Source organism: Chiloscyllium plagiosum, unplaced genomic scaffold, assembly GCF_037043375.1.
Source record: "Chiloscyllium plagiosum isolate Xiang-an unplaced genomic scaffold, Cpla_swu_hap1 HiC_scaffold_24, whole genome shotgun sequence".
Lineage (NCBI taxonomy): Eukaryota > Metazoa > Chordata > Chondrichthyes > Orectolobiformes > Hemiscylliidae > Chiloscyllium > Chiloscyllium plagiosum.
In genome coordinates, this window is record NW_028270162.1 from 59,724,275 (window position 1) to 59,745,797 (window position 21,523).

Sequence of the window (21,523 nt, forward strand, 5' to 3'; positions counted from 1 at the left end):
ACAGAAGCGCTGTTTGGTCCTGCCATTAACTGTATACTTTTCCTTAACATTTGATCTCTCAAAGTGCAGCTCCTCACACTTACCCAGACTATAGTCCATCTGCCATTTGTCTGCCCATGTACATAAGAACATAAGTAGGAGCAGGAGTAGGCCATCTGGCCCTTCGAGCCTGCTCCGCCACTCAACAAGATCATGGCCTCCAATCCACTTAGCTGTGCTCTCACTGTATCCCTTACTTTTTTGAACAATCAAGGGAATTATCAATTCAGTTCTAAATCTGCTCCCTCTAATCTTGAGGCTGTGCCCTCTTGTCCTAGTTTCACCTGCTAATGGAAACATTCTCTACTTCTATCTTACCTGCTCCCTTCATAATTTTGTTTCTATAAGATTGCCCCTCATTCTTCTGAATTTCTGAATATCCCGCTATGTCATTTGACAATCTTTGACATGATCCGCAACTGCCCTGATTTTTGTTTCGTCTGCAAACTTAGGAAACCACCCGTCTACATTTTGTTCCAAGTTATAACACTACAAATGGCAGAGGTCCCAGAATGGATCCCTGTGAAACGTCACTAATCATGGACCTCCAGCCTAAAAAAAACATCCCTCCACCACTGCCCTCTATCTTCAATGGACAAGCCAGTTCTGGATCTGAGTGGTCGTCATTGTGGCTATTGTAGAGTTTGAGATTAAGCGTGTACATGTTTTGCACAGTCTGCACTGACACTGTCATCTACACTTTGCCCTCGCAGGTTGGAGGTGACATTCCTGAGACCAACTATTTGTTCATGGGAGATTTTGTTGACCGAGGTTTCTACAGTGTGGAGACATTCTTGCTGCTACTGGCGCTGAAGGTGAGATGGAACTGGGTTTGATATTTACTCTCTTTCTCGGCCCCTTGAGCTTAGTGTCAACTCTGGTAGTAGTAAGCCCTATGAATGTAGACTGCCCTCTGGTAATTGCTTTAAAGCAGCCAGCCAGTTTTTGGACTAAGTTGTTGATGCTGAAGGACATCGTGGCTGAGACTGTACTTGTCCACATGATATTTCCACTAGTCATCCCTGAGCACTGCTATAGAGAACCTGGACTAGGGTCCCCCTCTGTCACCCAAGCTACTTCTGTTGGCTTACTGCAATTTTAGCAGTTTATTTCTGTATGTGATCATGTTCTGTGCATACTCTTTAACTACTCTTTGTGTCGTTTTCACCAGGTTACTTCTATTAACTTGCTGTAATCTTTCTGACTTCTCATTTTCTTCCATATATCGTGTAACTGTACTCCAGGTCACTGGCTGCTGCCAAAATGCCATCTCACCCATAATGGCCATGTCTTGGACAGACATTGTATTCTGAATTGAAGATGTATAATATCCTTCACTTAGTATCAACGCTGCACATTCCTTCCTAACAGCACTTGTGCTTGTTCCTACACCACAAGGATTGCAGCAATTCAAGAAGGCAGCTCACCACCTTGTCGAACGCAGTTAAGTCATACAGCATTGGAACAGGCTCTTCAGCCCACCATGTCTGTGCAGACCACATGCACCAATCCCATTCACCAATACTTAGTCCCTGGTCTACTGTGCTCTAGCGTTTTAAGAACTCCTTCTAGTGCTTCATAAATGTTGAGAATACTTGCCTCCGCCACCCTCTCAGGTGGTATGTTCCATATTTCAAACAATTTTATTTCTCAGATCTCCTCCGACCCACTTATTCCTTACCTGAAACTTGCACCCTTTGGTCTTTGATGTGTCTCAGGAAAAGGATTTTCACAATCTATCCTGTCTGTGCCTCTCATAATTTTATATATCTCAACCCTCTCAGCATCCTCTGCTCCATGAAAAAAGTTAGGGATGGACAATAAATGTTGGTCTATGTCCACATAGAATCATAGAATCCCTACAGAGCAGAAAAGAGCCGTTTGGCCTATTGAGTCTTACACCGCCCCTCTGAAGAACATCCCAACCAGACCCAATCCCACTCCCTGTCCCTGTAACCCTTCATTCACAGTGGCTTAACCAATTAACCTGCACAGGTTTGGATTGAGAAGAAACTGGAGCACCCGAAGCAAACTCACGCAGACACTGGGGGAATATGCATACTCCACACAGACAAGGCTGGAATCGAACCTGGGCCCCTGGAGCTGTAAGGCAGCAGTGCTAACCACTGAGCCACCCATATCCCATAAGCTAGGAATGATGATTTTTAAAAAATTATCACTGTTGAATCTGAAGTTGTCTTTTGACAGGGAAACTCGAATCATATTAAAATTGGACTATGTGCATTCCTCTTCCTGATTCTGGACTAATTCAGGCTGCAGTTAGCAACCTGCTACTATGTCACCAACAATCCAGCAGCCGAGAGAAAAACTGGTTTTCTGGCTCAGGTTTGAGGGTGTTGAGGTTTAGGAAGCAGCCCTCTTGGACACTGTCTTTGTGGTGCATCTTAAATCATAGTTCCCTTGCTGGGACAGTACCGTGGGTTTAGTAATGAAATAACTGAAGATGACAGTGTCGATCCCTTGTCTAATTACCACTTGGCTAGTGATCAGCGATGTCGCAGTTGGTCCCAGCTCCCAGTGTGAAGTGAGAGCTTATTATCCCAGGTTTCTGACTCCGATTGTCCATTTAATAACGTGAGCTGAATACAGGTTGTGAGCGTTTGATATGGCCCTGCTGATTGGATGGCTTGCTCGTGTGCATTCTGTCCTAATGGTACAAGACAATGAAAGGCTTTGGCGTCTGTGACATTAGGGAACATGCCCATGGATTCAGTGCCTCAAAGTTAAAAGTAAAATTAGTGGGGAAGCACAAAGTGCTCCACTTAATGGCCTAAGTGAGTAAGTGCAGTCATTACACCTCCAGACAAGCTAGCTTCAATATTATAGGAGCAACAGATCTACACCAGCCCACCCCTTTTTATCCAGCCCTTAACATATACCTTTTACCTCATTTCTTTCTCTGTTCGGTTGTATCGAATGTGCAATTACTGGCTGTTATTCCACACTTAACCTTTGTGAAATACTGCCTCTGCTGCTGAGCTGTAGTGTTTTGTGGATTGTGTATCGGGGATATTGTCCATTCTGTACCACTATCCATTTTCTTCAGACTTGTTGCTGACACTTCACATTTGAAAGCTTCACACTTCAGAGTCTTGTCCAATCACAACAAAAGTCAGTGTTTGACATGTTTATTCAATTAAATATTTTTTGACTAATCTGCAGTTTGGCTGAACATTTGAGAGTATTGCTGCTAGAGTTCCAGCCTTTGCAACTTGTAACTGGTGATGGATGTCCAAGTCAGGACGCCAATAAATGGGGTCTGGGGAGGGGAATGGTGAGATGTTGGCATCGCCCATGTGCTTATTCCCCATCTCTGGGTGAGATGCTGTTTTGTATTTGTACTGTGCCCTGAATGATCAATGATGAGTAAGTGGTGCGGAATGATACAATTAGTGGCTTCTTCTGTCACCTGATTGGTAATTGTAAAGAGCCTGATTAGCTAGGTTAGATTTATTACACCTTTTTTGGTAACTGAGAAACCTTCCTCATTGGGTAGGTGCCAGTGACGTTGCTGCGCAGTTGTAATATGACTCAGACAGTGGATAGCTCTGCTGTACAGACCGTCCTTGCTGTTAGATTGTTGCCATGACCAGTGAATCTCACTGTGCCCACTGCCTTCAGCCAGTAGTGAAGTGAACAATGTTGAATGGACACTTGTATCTGTGACAATGGGCATCTCCCACAGACGCTGAAGAGAATCATCCAGGTGATAATTTTAACTGCAGACCTTTGCGATGACTTCAGCCTTGTCTTCTGAGGATGGGAACGTTCAGAGCCATCTTTTTAATTACTCAAATGCCCTTCATCATTTAGAATCAAATGTAAGATGGTGAGGGAGCTGTCCTACTCAATTGGCATGTGATCAAAATTATTACCTTGTTTCTCAGTTAGCCATAAGATGTCAACCACCCAACCTCGGGATTGTTGATCCAGAGACATAACCAGTTAGAAGGTAGAACAGTACAGCACAGGCCCACGATGTTGTATCTAAGATCAACCTAATCTACACACCCCTTAATTTACTGCTGTCCATGTACTTGGTCCAGCAGGCACTTAAATGTCCCTAATGTCTCTGACGCTACTCCCACCTCTAGCAGTGTATTCCACGTACCCACCACACATTTGCATAACGAACCTACCTCTGACATCTCCCCTATATCTTTCTCCAATCAGCTTAAAATTATGACCCCTCTTGACAGCCATTTCTGTCCTGGGGAAAAGTCTCTGGCATCTCTACTCTATCTCTGCCTCTCATTACTTTGGACACCTCTATCAAGTCACCTCTCTTCCTTCTCTCCAGTGTGAAAAGCCCTGGCTCACTTAACCTTTCTTCATAAGCTAAACCCTCCAGTTCAGGCAGCATCCTGGTAAATCTCCTCTGGACCCTCTCTAGAGTTTCCACATCTTTCCTATAATGAGGCGACCAGAACTGGACACTATATTCCAAGTGTGGTCTAACCAGGGTTTTGTAAAGCTGCAGCAAAACCTTGCGGTTCTTAAACTCAATCCCCCTGCTAATGAAGGCCTTTTTAACAACCCTATCAACTTGGGTGGCAACTTCGGGGGTTTTATGTACGTGGACCCCAAGATCCCACTGTTCATCCTCACTGCCAATAATCCTGTCTTTAACCCTATATTCAGCATTCAAAATCAACCTTCCTAAATGAATCACTTCACACTTATCCAGGTTGAACTCCATCTGCCACTTCTCAGTCCAGTCTGTCAATGTCATGTTGTAGTCTGCAACAGCCCTCGTCACGAGCTCCAACACCACCGACCTTTGTGTCATCGGCAAACTTTCTAACCCACCCTCCCACTACTTCATCCAAGTAATTTAGAAGAATTGTAAAGCACAGAGGCCTAAGAACAGATTCTTGCGGGACACCACTGGTCACTGACCTCCAGGTGAAATATTTTTCATCCACTACTATTCACTGTCGTCTTTCAGCCAGCCAATTCTGTATTCCGACAGCTAAATTTCCCTGTATCCCATACCTCCTCACTCTCAATGCACCTACCATATGGATCAAATGCTGTACTGAAATCCATATACACCACATCCACTGCTCGAACTTTGTCAACTTGTCTTGTCACAACCTCAAAGAACTCAAGACTTGTGAAGTATGACCTGTCCCCCTCAAAATCATGCTGACTATCTTTTAATCAAACTTTTTTTTCAAATATCATAAATCCTATCTCAGAATCCTTTCCAGTACCTTGCTTACCACAGACATAAGACTGACTGGTGTGTAATTCCCAGGGGTTTCCCTATTCTCTGTCTTGAACAGAGGAGCAACATTTTCCTCCCTTCAATCATCCAGTAGTACTCCCGTGGAGACTGAGGATGCAAAGATCATCACCAGAGACGCAGCAATCTCATTCCTCACTTCCTGTGGTAACCTTGGATATATCTAGCTTGGCCCTGGGGATTTATCTATCTTGATGCTTCCCAGAATTCCCAGCACATCCACTTCCTTTAATATCAATCTGTTCAAGCCTATTAACCTGGTCCACGGTGTTCTCACTATCAACAAGGTCCCTCTCTCTAGTCAATACTGAAGCAAAAAAACTCATTTAGGGCCTCCCCGACCTCTTCAGACTCCAGGCACAGCTTCCCTCCACTATCCCTGATGGGCCCTACCCTGTCTCTAATCATTCTCTTCGTCATGTATGTGTAGAACTCCTTTGGTTTTTCCCTAATCCTTCCTGCCAAGCCTTTTTCGTGCCCCCTCCTAGCTCTCCTCAGTCCATTTTTGGGTTCTTTCCTAGCTACCCTGTAATCCTCTAAATCTGTACCAGAGCCTTGCTACCTCAACCTTAAGTAAGCTTCCTCTTGTCATCTAAGGCTCCTTCACCTTACCATTCCTTGCTTTTCTCAGTGGGACAAAGTTATCCAACACTCGCCACAAGTGCTCCTTAAACATTTGTTGTGCCTTTCCTGTAGAACAATTGTTCCCAATTTATACTCCACAGCTCCTGTCTAATAGCAGTATAATTTCCCCTTTCCCAATTAAATACCTTCCCATACTGTCTGTTCCCATCCCTCTCCATGGTTGTGGTCAAGGTGAGACAGTTGTGGTCACTGTCACCAAAATGCTTTCCAACCGAGAGGTCCGACACCTGGCCTGGCTCATTGCCGAGCACCAAATCCAATATGGCCTCCCCCTACTCGGCCTATCTACATATTGAGTCAGGAATCCTTCTTGGAAACACCTGACAAAATCGGCTCCATCCAGACCATCTGCACTGAGGAGGTTCCCATCAATATTGGGGAAGTTGAAGTCACCCATAACACAAACTCTGTTACATCTGCACCTTTCCAAGATTGGTCCAATCTGTTCTTCCATCTCTCTGCTGCTATTGGGGGGGGAATCTATAAAAGCACCCAATAAAGTGACTGCCCCTTTTGTTACTGACTTCCACCCACACTGACTCAGTAGACAAGCCCTCTTCAACAAGCCCCTTTTCTGCAGCTGTGATGCACTCTCTAACTAACAATGCTACTCTCTCTCCCTCTTTTACCCCTCTCCCTGTTCTTTTTAAAAGATCTAAACCCTGGAACATCCAGCAACCATTCCTCTCCCTGTGAAATCAGTGTCTCCATTATGGCCACAACATCATATTTCCAAGTACTGATCCATGCTCTAAGTTCATCAGTCTTATTCCTGACACTCCTTGCATGAAACAGACACACTTTAACCCATCCCTTTGCCCTGTCAACTGTGTATCTTTCCTGACAGACTCTCTGCATTCTATTTCGACCCATTCAACAACTGCCCTTTCCTCTGATCTCTGGCTCTGGTTCGCATCCCCCTGTCCAATTAGTCTAAACCCTCCCAAAGTGCTCTAGCAAATCCCCCACCCAGGACATTGGTGCCCCTCCAATTTAGGTGCAACCCATCCTTCACGTACAGGTCCTACCTTGCCAGAAGGTGCTGCAGTGATCTACGTATCTGTAGCCCTCCCTCCTGCACCAACCCTGTAGCCATGTGTTTAGCTGCACTCTCTCCCTGTTCCTCACCTCACTAGCACGTGGCACTGGCAGTAATCCTGAGGTTACTACTCTGCTCGTCCTGCTTCTTAGCTTCCACCCTAACTCCCTGAAATCACTTTGTGTATCCTCACCCCTTTTCCTCGCTATGTCATTGGTGTCAATGTGCACTAGGACTTCTGGCTGCTCACCCTTCCCCTTCAGAATCCTATAGACTCGATCAGAGACATCCCAGATTCTGGCACCTGGGAGGCAATATACCTTCTAGGAGTCCTATTCGCGACCACAGAATCTCCTGTCCATTCCTCCTAACTATAGAGCCCCCCTAACACCAGCACTTTTCTATCCCCTCCCCCTTCCCTTCTGAGCCACAAAGCCAGGCTCCATGCCAGACACCTGGCCACTATGGCTTTCCTCTCGTTGGTTGCCCCCCACAATAGTATCCAAAATTATTAAGGGGAATGGCCACAGGAGATCCCTGCACTGTCTGCCTATTCTCTTTCCATCTCCTGACTGTAACCCTGTACCTGAGGTGAGATTACCTCCCTGTAACTCCACTCATATTCCCTCCGTCTCCTGAATGACCTGATGTTCATCCAGCTCCAGTTCACGAACGCAGTTTGAGGAGCTGGCGTTGGGTGCACTTGCCGCAGATGACGTCAGCAAGTGGGGACCCTTGCCTCCCACATTCTACAGGAGGAACATTCAACTGCCCTAACATGCATTCCCACTGTTCTGAATTCCCAACGAGACGATTGAGAAAATTACAAACCTTACTGAATCCGTGCACAGAACCTTTTTTTTTGCTTGGAGGAGGAGGAGGATGGGTGGGAGACACCGCTCTCGTAGTGTTTTGGATAAAGTAACCATCCAAATATATTACCTCACTTACCCTGCCGTCCTGTGTCCACTCCTGCTGAGTGTGCTCTCCACCTATTCACGAGATAAAGGATTAATTTACCTTCCCAGCAGCCCCCGGTCCTCACTCTCACCGTCCTGCTGCTGCAAAAATGATCTCGCTCCAAAAGAAACCCTTCCCTTTTCATTTCTCTTGGCTAAGCTGGCTCTCTCTGTGACAGGTTCGCTATCCGGACAGGATCACGTTGATCCGGGGTAACCACGAAAGCCGGCAGATTACTCAGGTCTATGGCTTCTATGATGAGTGTCTGCGTAAATATGGATCGATTACAGTGTGGAGGTACTGTACGGAGATCTTCGACTACCTTAGTCTCTCTGCTGTTGTGGATGGAAAGGTAACCCATGAAAGACGTTGTGTTCAATTTGTTTATCGTGTGTTTCTGTCTCCCTATCATTTTCATCATAGAATGGGAGTGATCAGGATGATCCTCTGAGTTAAAGTTCTGAAGGGATTGCAAACTGGGGTATCTGACGGCAGAAATGAACTGGTCTGGTCTGAGTTGTGAGCCTTGGATAACGTAGGTGTAAGTAGGTTATCAGAATTGTGAGCACATATATTTGATGGTTAGGTACCAAATTATTGAACCTCCAAGGTCTCGAGTGAATTTGCTGCTGTCTGTGATGTGCTATTGTCTGCTTGGAAAGTAATGACACACTGAAGTACGAACAGAGAGGACTGGATAAACTCAGCTGGTCTGGCAGCCAATGTGAAGAGGTGACCTACTGTTCATTGACATGTGCATAGGCATCCAGTAGCATCAACTCTTTCGTATGCTTTTCCATCCTCTCTTGTGACCTTGAGATTTGATCTGTCCAATATCCCTTTTCCCAACACCCCCAGGGGCGCCTCACCTCACTTCAAAGTGAACAACGTGCCATACTCTTGCTTCTGACCTCTCCGTTAACTCTCACCTTTAATACCCGAGACACTGGTTCCATTCTGTCTCCAGTAGATTAATTTGAAAATCCCTTCCCTCTTTCAGCTCAGTGTCCAGTCTCCTCTACCTCTCCACTTTATCTTTGCCCTATCTTGTACCCCTCAGTTCTCCTGACCAGGGCTGTGTGTAGGATCTGGTGCTTGGCCCAGCTCAACCTTGCTCTGAAACTCCCCTTTGTAATCCCATCCATCTTTTTATCACACTCCTCTGGACCCTCAGTGCATGACACAATTTAGTTTGATGTATTGTCATGTGTACCTAAGTACAGTGTTTATAAAAAAAAATCTCTCAACGCCAGGTTATAGTCCAACAGGTTTAATCGGAAGCACTAGCTTCCGGAGATGAAGGAGCAGTGTTCCGAAAGCTAGTGCTTCCAATTAAACCTGTTGGACTATAACCTGTGGTGTTGTCATTTTTAACTTTGTCCACCCCAGTCCAACATCGGAATCTCCAAATCCGAAATACAGTGAAAAGCTTTGTTTGTGAACAGTACAGGCAGATCATAGTAAACAAGGAGATACAGATCATAGGGTGGAAACAAACGTAGAGTAAGGCATGCAGGTTACACTGCAGAGGACGTGCGCTCAGCAACATCAACATCATTTGAAATTAGACTCCACTCATCAGTCTAATACTGGCAGGGAAGAAGCTGTTCTTAAACCTGTTGGTACTTGTGTTCAAGCTTCTGTATCTCCTGCCTGTGGGAGAAGTTGTAGGAGACCATTACCAGGGTGCAAGGGTCTTTGCTGCCGAAACGCTGCCAAAGACAATGAGCCGTGTAAATGGAGTCCACGTTTGGAAGGTTGGCCACCATGATGGTCTGGAATGTAGTTTCTTACGGTGCTGGGCAGAGCAGTTGCCCCACCAAGCCATTATGCCCTCAGATAATATGCTCTCAATGGTGCATCTGTAAAAGCTGTTAGTGTCCTTCTGACCATGCCCAACTTCCTGAGCCTCCTGAAGAAGAAGAGACCTTGTTGTGCCGCCTTGACTGTCACATCTACGTGGGAAGTCCAGAATCGGTCGCCAGTTCGAAAATCTTGACACAGGCAAGCCTCTCAACTCCCAGTCCATTAATTTAGAAGGGGCTGGGGGTGGTATTCTCCTCCTCTCTCTCTCTCTCTCTCTGAAGTCAATGATTGGTTCTTTAGTTTTGCCCACATTGAGAGATGACGTTATTGTTGCACCATGTACCCAGCCCTGTATTCTGACTCCTCCTCATGCCCTGAGTGAGAGAAATGGGTCAGGTGAATGATAGAGTGGGCCTGAGATGCTCCATTTCTACACACAGCCAACGCTATACACCCCCATGTCCTACCAGGTTTAAGTAGATTGACTGAAAACTAAATTAATCACTCAATGTTTACTTTCACTTTTAAGCAATGTATTTTCTTGTCATCTCTTGTAGATCTTCTGTGTTCATGGTGGCCTCTCTCCATCTATCCAGACTCTGGATCAGATCAGAACAATTGACAGGAAGCAGGAGGTGCCCCATGATGGTCCAATGTGTGATCTCCTCTGGTCTGACCCAGAAGGTAAATCCTGGAAATGCTTTTCGATAAAGTTAAAGTTAGTTTTACCCCAGCTGCCCTTGAAAGTGAGTACTTACTGGTCGGTTACAGAGCCACCAAACGGCCATGGAGTTGAGTCTAAATGAGGCTATTCATTGTCTGATTCGACCCTCTCTCTCGAGTGCATAGCCTTTCCTGAGCCAGGGTCATTGGAATGTAAATGGGCGCTCAAGCCGAAATTAATTTTTAAGTTCTCTTCCTGTCTATTTTGATCATATTGGTAATGTGAGGTGAGGCAGGAAGCTGCTGATCTCTCCAGGTAAATTGTGTCCATGTGAGGTGGGGACTGAGAAGGAGATATCCATCCTGCATCCCATCTCCCCATCAGTGACCCTCTTTCCCCCAGTCCTGTCTGATTCCTGTGTGTGTCTGTCTGTGTGTCTGTCTGTGTGTCTGTCTGTGTGTCTGTCTGTGTGTCTGTCTGTGTGTCTGTCTGTGTGTCTGTCTGTGTGTCTGTCTGTGTGTCTGTCTGTGTGTCTGTCTGTGTGTCTGTCTGTGTGTCTGTCTGTGTGTCTGTCTGTGTGTCTGTCTGTGTGTCTGTCTGTGTGTCTGTCTGTGTGTCTGTCTGTGTGTCTGTCTGTGTGTCTGTCTGTGTGTCTGTCTGTGTGTCTGTCTGTGTGTCTGTCTGTGTGTCTGTCTGTGTGTCTGTCTGTGTGTCTGTCTGTGTGTCTGTCTGTGTGTCTGTCTGTGTGTCTGTCTGTGTGTCTGTCTGTGTGTCTGTCTGTGTGTCTGTCTGTGTGTCTGTCTGTGTGTCTGTCTGTGTGTCTGTCTGTGTGTCTGTCTGTGTGTCTGTCTGTGTGTCTGTCTGTGTGTCTGTCTGTGTGTCTGTCTGTGTGTCTGTCTGTGTGTCTGTCTGTGTGTCTGTCTGTGTGTCTGTCTGTGTGTCTGTCTGTGTGTCTGTCTGTGTGTCTGTCTGTGTGTCTGTCTGTGTGTCTGTCTGTGTGTCTGTGTCTGTGTGTCTGTCTGTGTGTCTGTGTCTGTGTGTCTGTGTCTGTGTGTCTGTGTCTGTGTGTCTGTGTCTGTGTCTGTCTGTGGGTCTGTGGGTCTGTGGGTCTGTGGGTCTGTGGGTCTGGCGAGCGCACGTGCAGCTGTCTGGAACTGTACCCACTCTGTTTCCTGTCTTCACAGTCTCCAGTCTTCTATTGCCTAACCATGTACACAACCTTCTGAAGGATCTTTGAGAGCAAATCCAAAACCATTCTGCTTCCCATCTTCTATCCATTTCCCATGTATAGTTCATTCTGTTGTTTCAAACACCTGCCCAATGCTCCCTTGGAAAAAATGCTGCGGTCTTTAGTTCAATCACTCCCTGGAGTAAAACGGCTCATGCTGCAGCTGCCCTGTGTTTCACTGGAGTTGTAGGAACCCCCCCCCACCCTACTCTGAATACCAGGTTAACATTGTTTCTTGCTAACTTCCAGCAAGAGGAAATAGACTTGCCCTTTGGCTTGATTACAATGGTTCCCACAATATTTAAACCAAAACTTTCACCCACGCTCTTGTGCTTCAACTCTGCCTCTCTATCACTAACCCTATCCCCCTCATTACTAAACTTTCCCCACTCTTGCTATCACCTTGGAGAGTTTACAGTGAAAACAGACCATGACCCTCTCTAAAACAAAGTTTTCAATCAATTGTGCTGTGACCAAAGTTCTTATCATCCCAATTCTTCAGTTTTTAAAGGGGAAGTGATGGCCTCGTATACTATCGCTAGAATACTATTAATCCAGAGACCCAGGTTACAATCCTGTCGTGGCAGATTTGGAATTCAAATTGTGCTAAAACAAAATCCAGGATCTTTTCAAATTAAACCAATTGTTAGAAAAACTCCTCTGATTCAGCAGTACCCTTTAGGGAAGGCAATCTCCCATCCTTACCTAGTCTGGCCCCTGTAACACCAGCCCCACAGCAATGTGGTTGATCCTCAACTGCTCTCTGGGCAATTAAGGATGGGCAATAAATGCTACCTAGCCAGTGATGTCCACATCTGGTGAATGAACTTTTTAAAAAAAAACTGTAATTAAAATGAAATTAGAGAGTCATACAGCACAGAAACAGACTCTTCATTTAACTCTCCCTGACTGAGGTGTTGGGTGCATTAGTCGGAGAAATGGGACTGGGTTACTCTTCGGAGGGTCAGTGTGGACTTGTTGGGCCAAAGGGCCTGTTTCCACACTGTAGGGAATCTAATCTAATCTAAACTAAATTAGTCTGATTTGCTTGTGCTCATGACCATATCTACTCTGGGGAGAAAGTGAGGACTGCAGATGCTGGCGATCAGAGCTGAAAATGTGTTGCTGGAAAAGCGCAGCAGGTCAGGCAGCATCCAGGGAACAGGAGAATCGACGTTTCGGGCATAAGCCCTTCTTCAGGCTTATGCCCAAAACGTCGATTCTCCTGTTCCCTGGATGCTGCCTGACCTGCGCTTTTCCAGCAACACATTTTCATATCTACTCTGGTCAAATTATGGACTTGACCTTGGGGGTTCTCTGTTGAACTACACTTGCCAGCATCTTTCCATCGTGTGTGTACTTCTCGTCCTTGTTTCTGTCAAATATGCAACACTCCGTACTTCCCCATGTTAAGGTGTATCTGCCAGGTGTCTGCCTGAATGCCCATGTATCTGCCTTGCTGAGGTCACTTGCCTCCTGATCAATGAAGGGACAGACACTTGACCTGCACGATAGGTTGGGCAGCATCCATCAAGGTAATGTTAATCAGTTCATGGTTCAGTAGTTTAGTCTCTCATTCCAACCCTTGACAGCAGGGCAGAGCAAGTGGTAATGTTTGTCCTTTCTGGCTTTGTAAACCAGGTCGGGAGGGTGGCCGGTACTGTGGACAGTTTGATCACCAGTTCCTGACCACCATTCCACAATTTGTACTTCAACATTTTAATTGGCTGTATTGACTATCACCTGATGAAGGAGCGTCGCTCGGAAAGCTAGTGTGCTTCCAATTAAACCTGTTGGACTATAACCTGGTGTTGTGTGATTTTTAACTTTGTACACCCCAGTCCAACACCGGCATCTCCGAATCTTGATTATGCTAAACAGGTTAACCAATAGAGAGCAGCAGAGTCTAAAGATTCCTACTTTTCAGTTTCATCCTTGATTTTCCTGCCTGCTTTAAGGGTTTATACTCAATTGCATTGGATTTCATCTGTTTAATTACATCCTGAACACTAACATGCACAAAGTGTGCACAGTGGATGTATTTTTGAGGCTACTGCCTATTGATGGACTCTTAAAGGAGCCTGCTGTCAGCTTCCGATCACACTCATTACCTAATTGTGACAAACCAGTCCCCAGCCCCTCCTGGGGAGGCTGTAAGGCCTCTCTGAATCCTGCTCTGTCACTGAAGGACATGCCATGACCAAGCAACATGGGCAGGTCCTCTGCTCAATCCCACGTGTAAACAGCAACTGATCAACTCTCTTTGAAAATTGTTTCAGTCAGTCCATGTGATGGTGCTGGGTGGGTTGAGGGTGAGAAAGCAGACTTCTGTACTGCTGTTATTTTGTTTGGTATTGCACAGAATTAACAGCATTGGGACTCTGCACAAACCTCCTGACACCACCACACTCTATCACCATTGTCTGCTACTCCTTTCCCCTTTTTGCACTTGGCCTCCTGTCCATCCATGCTCTTCATTGAACTGCTCCATGTTGTAGCAAGTTACACATCCTCAAACTCTGTGGGTAATGAAGTTTCTCCTAAGTTTCCTACAGAGACTGTCTTTCTATGTTTCTAGTTCAAAGATGCTACCATGTCACATGGCAGTGAACTGGGCATTCTGCCATGGTATGGTGCTGCCAATGGTCATTGCAGCCTTTAAACCAGTATTTCTCTTTGACCAGCCTTGGGCATAGCCTTGCCTTTGTTTGAATCTTCAAGCTGACAGCTGATCTTTGTCTTACGTTTTTTTTTCAGATACCACCGGCTGGGGCATCAGTCCTCGAGGAGCTGGCTACCTCTTTGGCAGTGATGTTGTTGCCCACTTCAATGCTGCCAACAGCATAGATCTGATTTGCCGTGCCCACCAGCTGGTGATGGAGGGTTATAAGTGGCACTTCAATGAGACCGTGCTAACTGTTTGGTCAGCCCCCAATTACTGCTACAGGTGAGTGCTCACTAAGTACACGGTTCGTGTGTCTGATGGTTTCCTCTTCTCTGGATTATAGTTTTAATAAAACAATTCAACAGGCACTGGCTGCCTGCTGGAACAAAACAGAAACTGCTTCCATTTATTGATTTCCCTGCTCGTGAGGTTATTTCAGTGTCGAGTAGGGTACTGTTCTACTGTGCACCCACAGCAAAGGCTGCATTTGGATATCGTCTTTCAAATGGGATGTTAAATTGAAGCTCCGTCAAACCCCCTCGTGTAGCTGTCTGCGTTCCCTTGTCAGTCTTTGATGAGCAGGGCAGCCCTCTGCCGAAACGTCGATTCTCCTGCTCCTTTGATGCTGCCTGACCTGCTGCGCTTTTCCAGCAACATATTTTTGGTCTGGCCAAACTTTATCCCTCAACTAACATGGTCCTATTGCTTTTGGGACCTTTGTGTGTAAATTTAGTCTGCGATTCCTTCATTGCCCTGGTGACTACATGCCAACAGTTCTTTGTACCCCTGGGTAAGAGGAGTCTGAAAGTAATTAACCCACTGATGTGATTTGCAAAAGGTTGATCTTCATTGGGGATATGGAGTTATCAGTCAGAAGGGACAAAGGGAAGTTGAAACACTTTGAAACACTTTGAAACAATGGGATCAAGCTATAAGGCCAGCTGGATAGTATTTTGAGAAAGGAATGGGTGAAGGTATGTTGGAACCCATATCCTTTGGCTGATTGTCCACCAGCACTGTTCAGTGTTCCTTGACCCAGCCAGCGAGCAACATTGGAAGCATCAGTTTCGTAGAGCACATACTGATCAGTAATCGCACCTCACCCTACCCCCATCCCGGACAGGCACACCTGAGCTACTGGTCCTGTCTACTGCCTGGAGAGGTGCAGTCAGGTTCATTGGCTTTGACGTACTGGTTTACAAATCCACACTGGCTGTCTCTGAGTTTTTAAGTCACTCTATCCTCAGTTAGAAACTCCAGTCTTATTCCAGTAACTGATGTTAAACTAACTGGTCCTTAGTTATCTGATTTTCCTCCTCCCTATTGTTAAATAGCAGAGTGACACGTGCAGTTTTCAAAACTAACTGAACAGTTACAGAATTGAAAGAAAGATTATAGTTAGTGCAGTTAGCAATGTTCCTTCCTGTTCATCTCTTAAACCCAGAGGTGGAATCCATCTTGGGGAATTGTCACTCCTCAGTGTCACTTTTATCTTTGCTTGTGTTAATTTTGGTGAGTTCCAGTCAATGATCCAATGTTTAGGGGTTATCTCAAAGTCCAGCATGTTTCCCCCTTCCTGTGCTCTAAGTACAAATGCTAAGTTTTCATTGTCTGTCATTTTCCTTATTTATTTGACAACCTCACCATTCAGTTTTTAAATACTTATTACCCACGAGTGACGTTTCATCCTGAATACAGTTGCAAAACTTACCCTTTGATTTTAATATCTCTTGCAGAGTTACTTGTCACTGTGCCTTTGCTCTTACTATCATCTGATCTATCATCCGATGTCCTTTCTATCTCTTCCATTCACCAGCATTTGTGCTATGTTGTTTTTATATACTTGTCTTTTTTTGGTTTTGTTATCCCTACCTCTTTAACCACTTACTGCTAAGAATAACTAGTTCAGTGTCACTTTAAGTCTGAGAGTAGATTCTCCTGATTCAGAAGCTAGAAAACCAGAAGTCTATCACCAGTTAAGTAGAGTGCTAAGTTATGTTGCAGTCCAGAATCTCTGTGTTGAAGAAAAACAGACGTTTATCAAAGCTTTTGTACACACCAGGACAGCTCTCTTTAAGGAGAAAAACTGACATGTTTGTACTGAGGCAAGTGCTGATTAGTTGGCAATTGAATGTTGCATTGTAGAGATGTTGCCATTGGTGAATGCATCAGTTAATGAGGGCTGACAGTTAACTGCCAATCTTAATTTAAACTTAAAACAAGGACTCTGGTCAAGGCATTGCCCTGAGGAACGAGCTAAAAATGGGTGTCACTCATTAACTTAAGTTGAAACAGGGTATGTTTTTCTCCACCTGTGAAGAGCAGACTCCTGTATATTTCTAGATCAGAGTGGTGCTGGTAAAGCACAGCAGGCCAGGCAGCATCTGAGGAGCAGGAAAATTGACAGTTCGGGCAAAAGCCCTTCTGCCCGAAACATCGATTTTCCTGCTCCTCTGATTATGCCTGGCCTGCTGTGCTTTTCCAGCACCACTCTGATCTCAACTCTGATTTCCAGCATCTGCAGTCCTCACTTTTGCCCTGTATATTTCTGTATGTAGCTTCAGAGCGAGCAAGTACACCATACTGTGAGCTCAATGAACAGTCCATGAAGTGTTTAACATTGAACATCCTGTAGTGTTCTATTTCCCTGACTGCTCGGTGTCTGATTTGAATCTTGCCCCCTGTGTTTGCCCAGGTGTGGAAACGTCGCAGCCATACTTGAATTGGACGAACATTTGGAGAAGGAATTTACAATTTTTGAAGCTGCCCCTCAAGAATCGCGAGGGGTGTCGGCCAAAAAGACAGTTGCTGACTACTTCCTCTGAAGGACGGCCCCTCCTCTCACCACCCCCACCTCCACCCATTCCAAACCTCTGCCTGAAACCTCTGTATAAACCCTGAGCCTGCCGAAGAATTCTGTGGAGGGAAGGGCGACGAAAGTGTATGGTATTTTCAAACTCTACGTACATTCCTGAAGGCATGCACTCGCCAACCTGACTCTGAAGGATTGCCATATCTGTATGGGACAGCAGTGAGCTCGAGCTCTTCCTCCCCGCCCCCCCCCCCCCCCCCCCCCTCCTCCCCCTCCCCCCCCCCCCCCCTCCTCCCCCCTGTGAATGGTCCTTTTTATTTTATTCCCTGAAGAATGTGTATGCCTCTTCGAGCTGACAGCAGTGCTGTGGAAAGGATGTGTTCAGCTGGGATAAAAACAGAATTGGCACTTTTTGTTACCAAGAATTTTTAAGATTTCATTTTTTAAAAAAAAAAGTCACTAAGAGAATTTCTTTGTGTGCCACGATCCTAGAATTTTTACCCCTGCCTCCCCCAATGTGTGTACACGTGATATTAATAACTGAGTTTTATTTTTACAGTCAGGACTAACCAGTTTTAACAATAACAGTAGCTAAACCTTGTCCAGAAATGCCTGCCTGAAATTGTTTAACTGGGTAGGGAAGTCTCATGGGGTCTTAATGTGCTTGTGTTGTGATTCCACCTGGTTTGATGGTGATGGAAGAGTTTTGGATTTTGTACAAAACTGTCTGCAGGGGTCAGGTGGCATCGTGTCACCTGAGGCTGCCTGTGATTTGACCCTGATCAGACATTTCTCCCTCTGCAGCCTGGCATGATGTGTGGTGATGCTGCCCCCCCCCCCCCCCCCCTGTTGTACATCATGTGCGTTGTACACCAGTTCTGACTGGTCAAGCCTAGCCCAACCTGCCATGGGGAAAAGGCCAGTTGCATCTGGTGCATTTAAAGCACAAAATGTTTGAGACTGGTGCCCCGCAATCTGATGGCCTGGTTACTTCCTGCAGAGACCAGGATGCTAGTGACTGTCTGTCTGTGTGGAAACCAGGTGCAGCTCCAGTTTGGACCCTGCTGGTTAGTGCTGAAACTCTTGTCCTGGTGAGGGGTATGACCTCCGAGAATGCTTCCATTGCCTGGAAAGCCACACTGAGTCGATCAACCTTGCTGGAGGGAAGGAGAGGGGCAGACTTAACGAGCAGTCAGTTTGCCTGATACAGCTTCATACAGGGGCTTGAGTAGGCGTCAGGCAGCAGCCAGAGAGGATCTTCCTCTAGGCTGGGTCAGGACATTGCTGGTTTGTCACTAGGTAAAACCATGCATCGTATCAGCACACCTGTTCCCCCTTCGCCCTTAAAGCTACATTCGACAGCAAACCCAGTTCCCAATCTGAAATTGTGTGTCCAGAAACTAGCCAAACAGGAACCGAGCTGCCCAGAAATAACCCTTCCAATCAGAATTATTCTGTATCCAATCATTTTGACCTCCTAACCCAAACTATTGAAATGTGTTTGAACTCCATCACTGCCCTGTGCAGCTCCTGAGCTGTGTCCTCTGGTAAGACAACTTGAGCTACTGCTGTTTGTCACTGAACGAAATGCAGACAAGATTTGAACCTGAATGCTGTTACTTGAAGAATTTCACAACTTGGGAACGTGAGGACAGGAAGCTGTGCTGCACTGATCAGAGACTGACCAAAGCATCCTAAGCTCTTGCAGTTTTTTCATCTCCAGCATCATCTGAGCTATACAGCTGGATGTGGCTTGCAAAGCTCATTAAATGTGAGCCCTTCCACAGCTGCCCTTCACCAGCTTCACTTCTGTCTCTGTCTCTGACACTCCCTCGTGCACTGACCCACTTCGTTCACACCTTCGTTCTTACATGCTTTGTTCTCACTGGCTCTCTTGCGCACACATCTCTACCCCTCCCCCATGAAAATCTAGGGGGAGTTTAAGTAACCATCACTTATCTGTATTTCAGACTTGGATCTGTTGATGTGACAGCTTAGGACTGAACAGAAAGACCGAAGTGTCTGACGTATTCACTGAAAGCCCTTCATTTCCAGATGCTATAGGTTGGGAAGAACAATTCCGACCAGGCCCAGGAGGGGAGAGTGTCGCTCTGAGGGAGATGGGGTGGATAATAGCTACTGCTGAACTGCAGGCATTACCTCAAACAGCTACCAACTGAACACTCAGTGTCGCTTCTGTCTGACTTCATTGGATCTACATATTGTGTTCAGGCTGGAGATTGCAATTGGCTGTGGGGATCTGGAGTAAGGAGGATAGAATTGGCCAGGATTCCTGATTGTCATTCAGTGACCCCCTTCCAGAGGGAGTGAATGCTGGGTGAGCACATTTTCCCCCTCCGGCTGGGCTGACCAGCACAGCTGTATGGCTAAATGCACATCCCATAATACTGGCCCTGTCAGACTGCCCCTGACCAGTTATCTTGTTGCGCTGGGAGCAAGCCCAGAGGTGAAAGTGTAAGCTGTGCCTGTGATAGGGTGTGTGGCCCCAGCTGGAGGTTATCGTCCCTTCATTAAAAGCTGTCTATGAACTTGACAATGTGAAGCAGATCAGTTCGAATTCCTAATGGGAGTCGCAAGTGAAGCATTTTCCAGAAGTGGCCAAAATTTTTAGTTTTTTAATCCATTTGAAGAATTTTGCATAAATTAGCAGTTTTTCCAAAGGGGGAAGATGCTGTTATTTTTGTAAGAACTTGTATTCTGTTTCTAAATGTGATATTTTACTTCTATTCAACATGCTGGATGTCTGTACCATATAGAGCCAGGATCCTGGGCAAATACAAACAGGCCTCATTTTGTATTTGGTCAGATCTGTTGAGCCACTGGAAGTTGCTGGGTAAGCTTTTGTTAAATCAGTCTGTGATTTAGCAAGACTGTTTTAAATAAAGTTTTAATATTGTGACAATCTGTTTCAAAGGTGTATTCAATCACTGCTGTAAAACTGATCTTGCACTGTCCCCAATCATTGCAATATACCCCAGTCATTCAGTCAGTGTGGAATCTATCACACACTTGATTTCCCAAAGTGTTTTGCATTCTCATGAATTGTCTTTGGAGTGCCTTCACAGTATTTGAAGAAATAATGAGTTAACTTTTGAAGAGAATTATTAACCAGGGTCCTGGGGAGGGGAGTTTCCCAGTTTATTGAGCAATGACAATGAAATCTTGTTTCTGTTCATGTGTTTACTTTTGGTTTTATCTGTGGATGGGGAGGGATTGGAAAAAAGCAGCATTTCAGACTCTGCAGCATTGTCTCACTGTTGGCACGGGCATGTCAATCTGAAATGGCACCTTCAATCAACATTGACACCGATGAGGCTCCCTTCTCTCATCCAAGTTGACCAGCCTTATCCTGTTAGTTTCAGTCACTTCCTCCAAAGAAAGTAATGAACGATGAGTTGATATTTTGTCAAAAGTAGCAGCCCCATTACAGTGGAAAGCTCCTGGTAACTTATTTTTTTGAGAGTCTGTGTTCTGAGGGAGGATCCTTGACCCCACAATGGTCTTCTGGTTCTTAATTGCCCACCTGGGGTGTCTGTGTGTGTCTGTGTGTGTGTCTGTGTGTGTGTCTGTGTGTGTGTCTGTGTGTGTGTCTGTGTGTGTGTCTGTGTGTGTGTCTGTGTGTGTGTCTGTGTGTGTGTCTGTGTGTGTGTCTGTGTGTGTGTCTGTGTGTGTGTCTGTGTGTGTGTCTGTGTGTGTGTCTGTGTGTGTGTCTGTGTGTGTGTCTGTGTGTGTCTGTGTGTGTGTCTGTGTGTGTGTCTGTGTGTGTACGTACGTGTGTGTGTGTACGTGTGTGTGTGTGCGTGTGTGTGTGTGCGTGTGTGCGTGTGTGTGTGTGTGTACGTGTGTGTGTGTGTACGTGTGTGTGTGTGTGTGTGTGTGTACGTGTGTGTACGTGTGTGTGTGTGTGTGTGTGTGTGTACGTGTGTGTGTGTGTACGTGTGTGTGTGTACGTGTGTGTGTGTGTGTACGTGTGTGTGTGTGTGTACGTGTGTGTGTGTGTGTACGTGTGTGTGTGTGTGTGTACGTGTGTGTGTGTGTGTGTGTACGTGTGTGTGTGTGTGTGTGTACGTGTGTGTGTGTGTGTGTGTACGTGTGTGTGTGTGTGTGTGTACGTGTGTGTGTGTGTGTGTACGTGTGTGTGTGTGTGTACGTGTGTGTGTGTGTACGTGCGTGTGTGTGTGTACGTGCGTGTGTGTGTGTACGTGCGTGTGTGTGTGTGTGTGTGTACGTGTGTGTGTGTGTGTGTGTGTGTGTGTGTACGTGCGTGTGTGTGTGTACGTGTGTGTGTGTGTGTGTGTGTGTACGTGCGTGTGTGTGTGCGTGTGTGTGTGCGTGTGTGTGTGTGCGTGTGTGTGTACGTGTGTGTGTGTGTACG

General features: G+C 45.8%; 1 protein-coding gene across 3 annotated transcripts in view; it reads left to right on the top strand.

Annotated features, from left to right (window-relative positions):
- LOC122562861 (serine/threonine-protein phosphatase 4 catalytic subunit) overlaps nt 1-17,385 on the top strand; it is a 41,375-nt gene extending 23,990 nt beyond the window's left edge. For all 3 annotated transcript variants that reach the window (XM_088000239.1, XM_088000237.1, XM_088000238.1), the window contains 5 exons: nt 753-854; nt 8,131-8,304; nt 10,316-10,442; nt 14,408-14,597; nt 17,011-17,385. In XM_088000239.1, the coding sequence (XP_087856365.1) occupies nt 789-854; nt 8,131-8,304; nt 10,316-10,442; nt 14,408-14,597; nt 17,011-17,140 (687 nt within the window). In that variant the 5' untranslated portion in view covers nt 753-788 and the 3' untranslated portion in view covers nt 17,141-17,385. The remainder of the gene's footprint in view (nt 1-752; nt 855-8,130; nt 8,305-10,315; nt 10,443-14,407; nt 14,598-17,010) is intronic.
- The last annotated feature ends 4,138 nt before the right edge of the window (nt 17,386-21,523 follow it).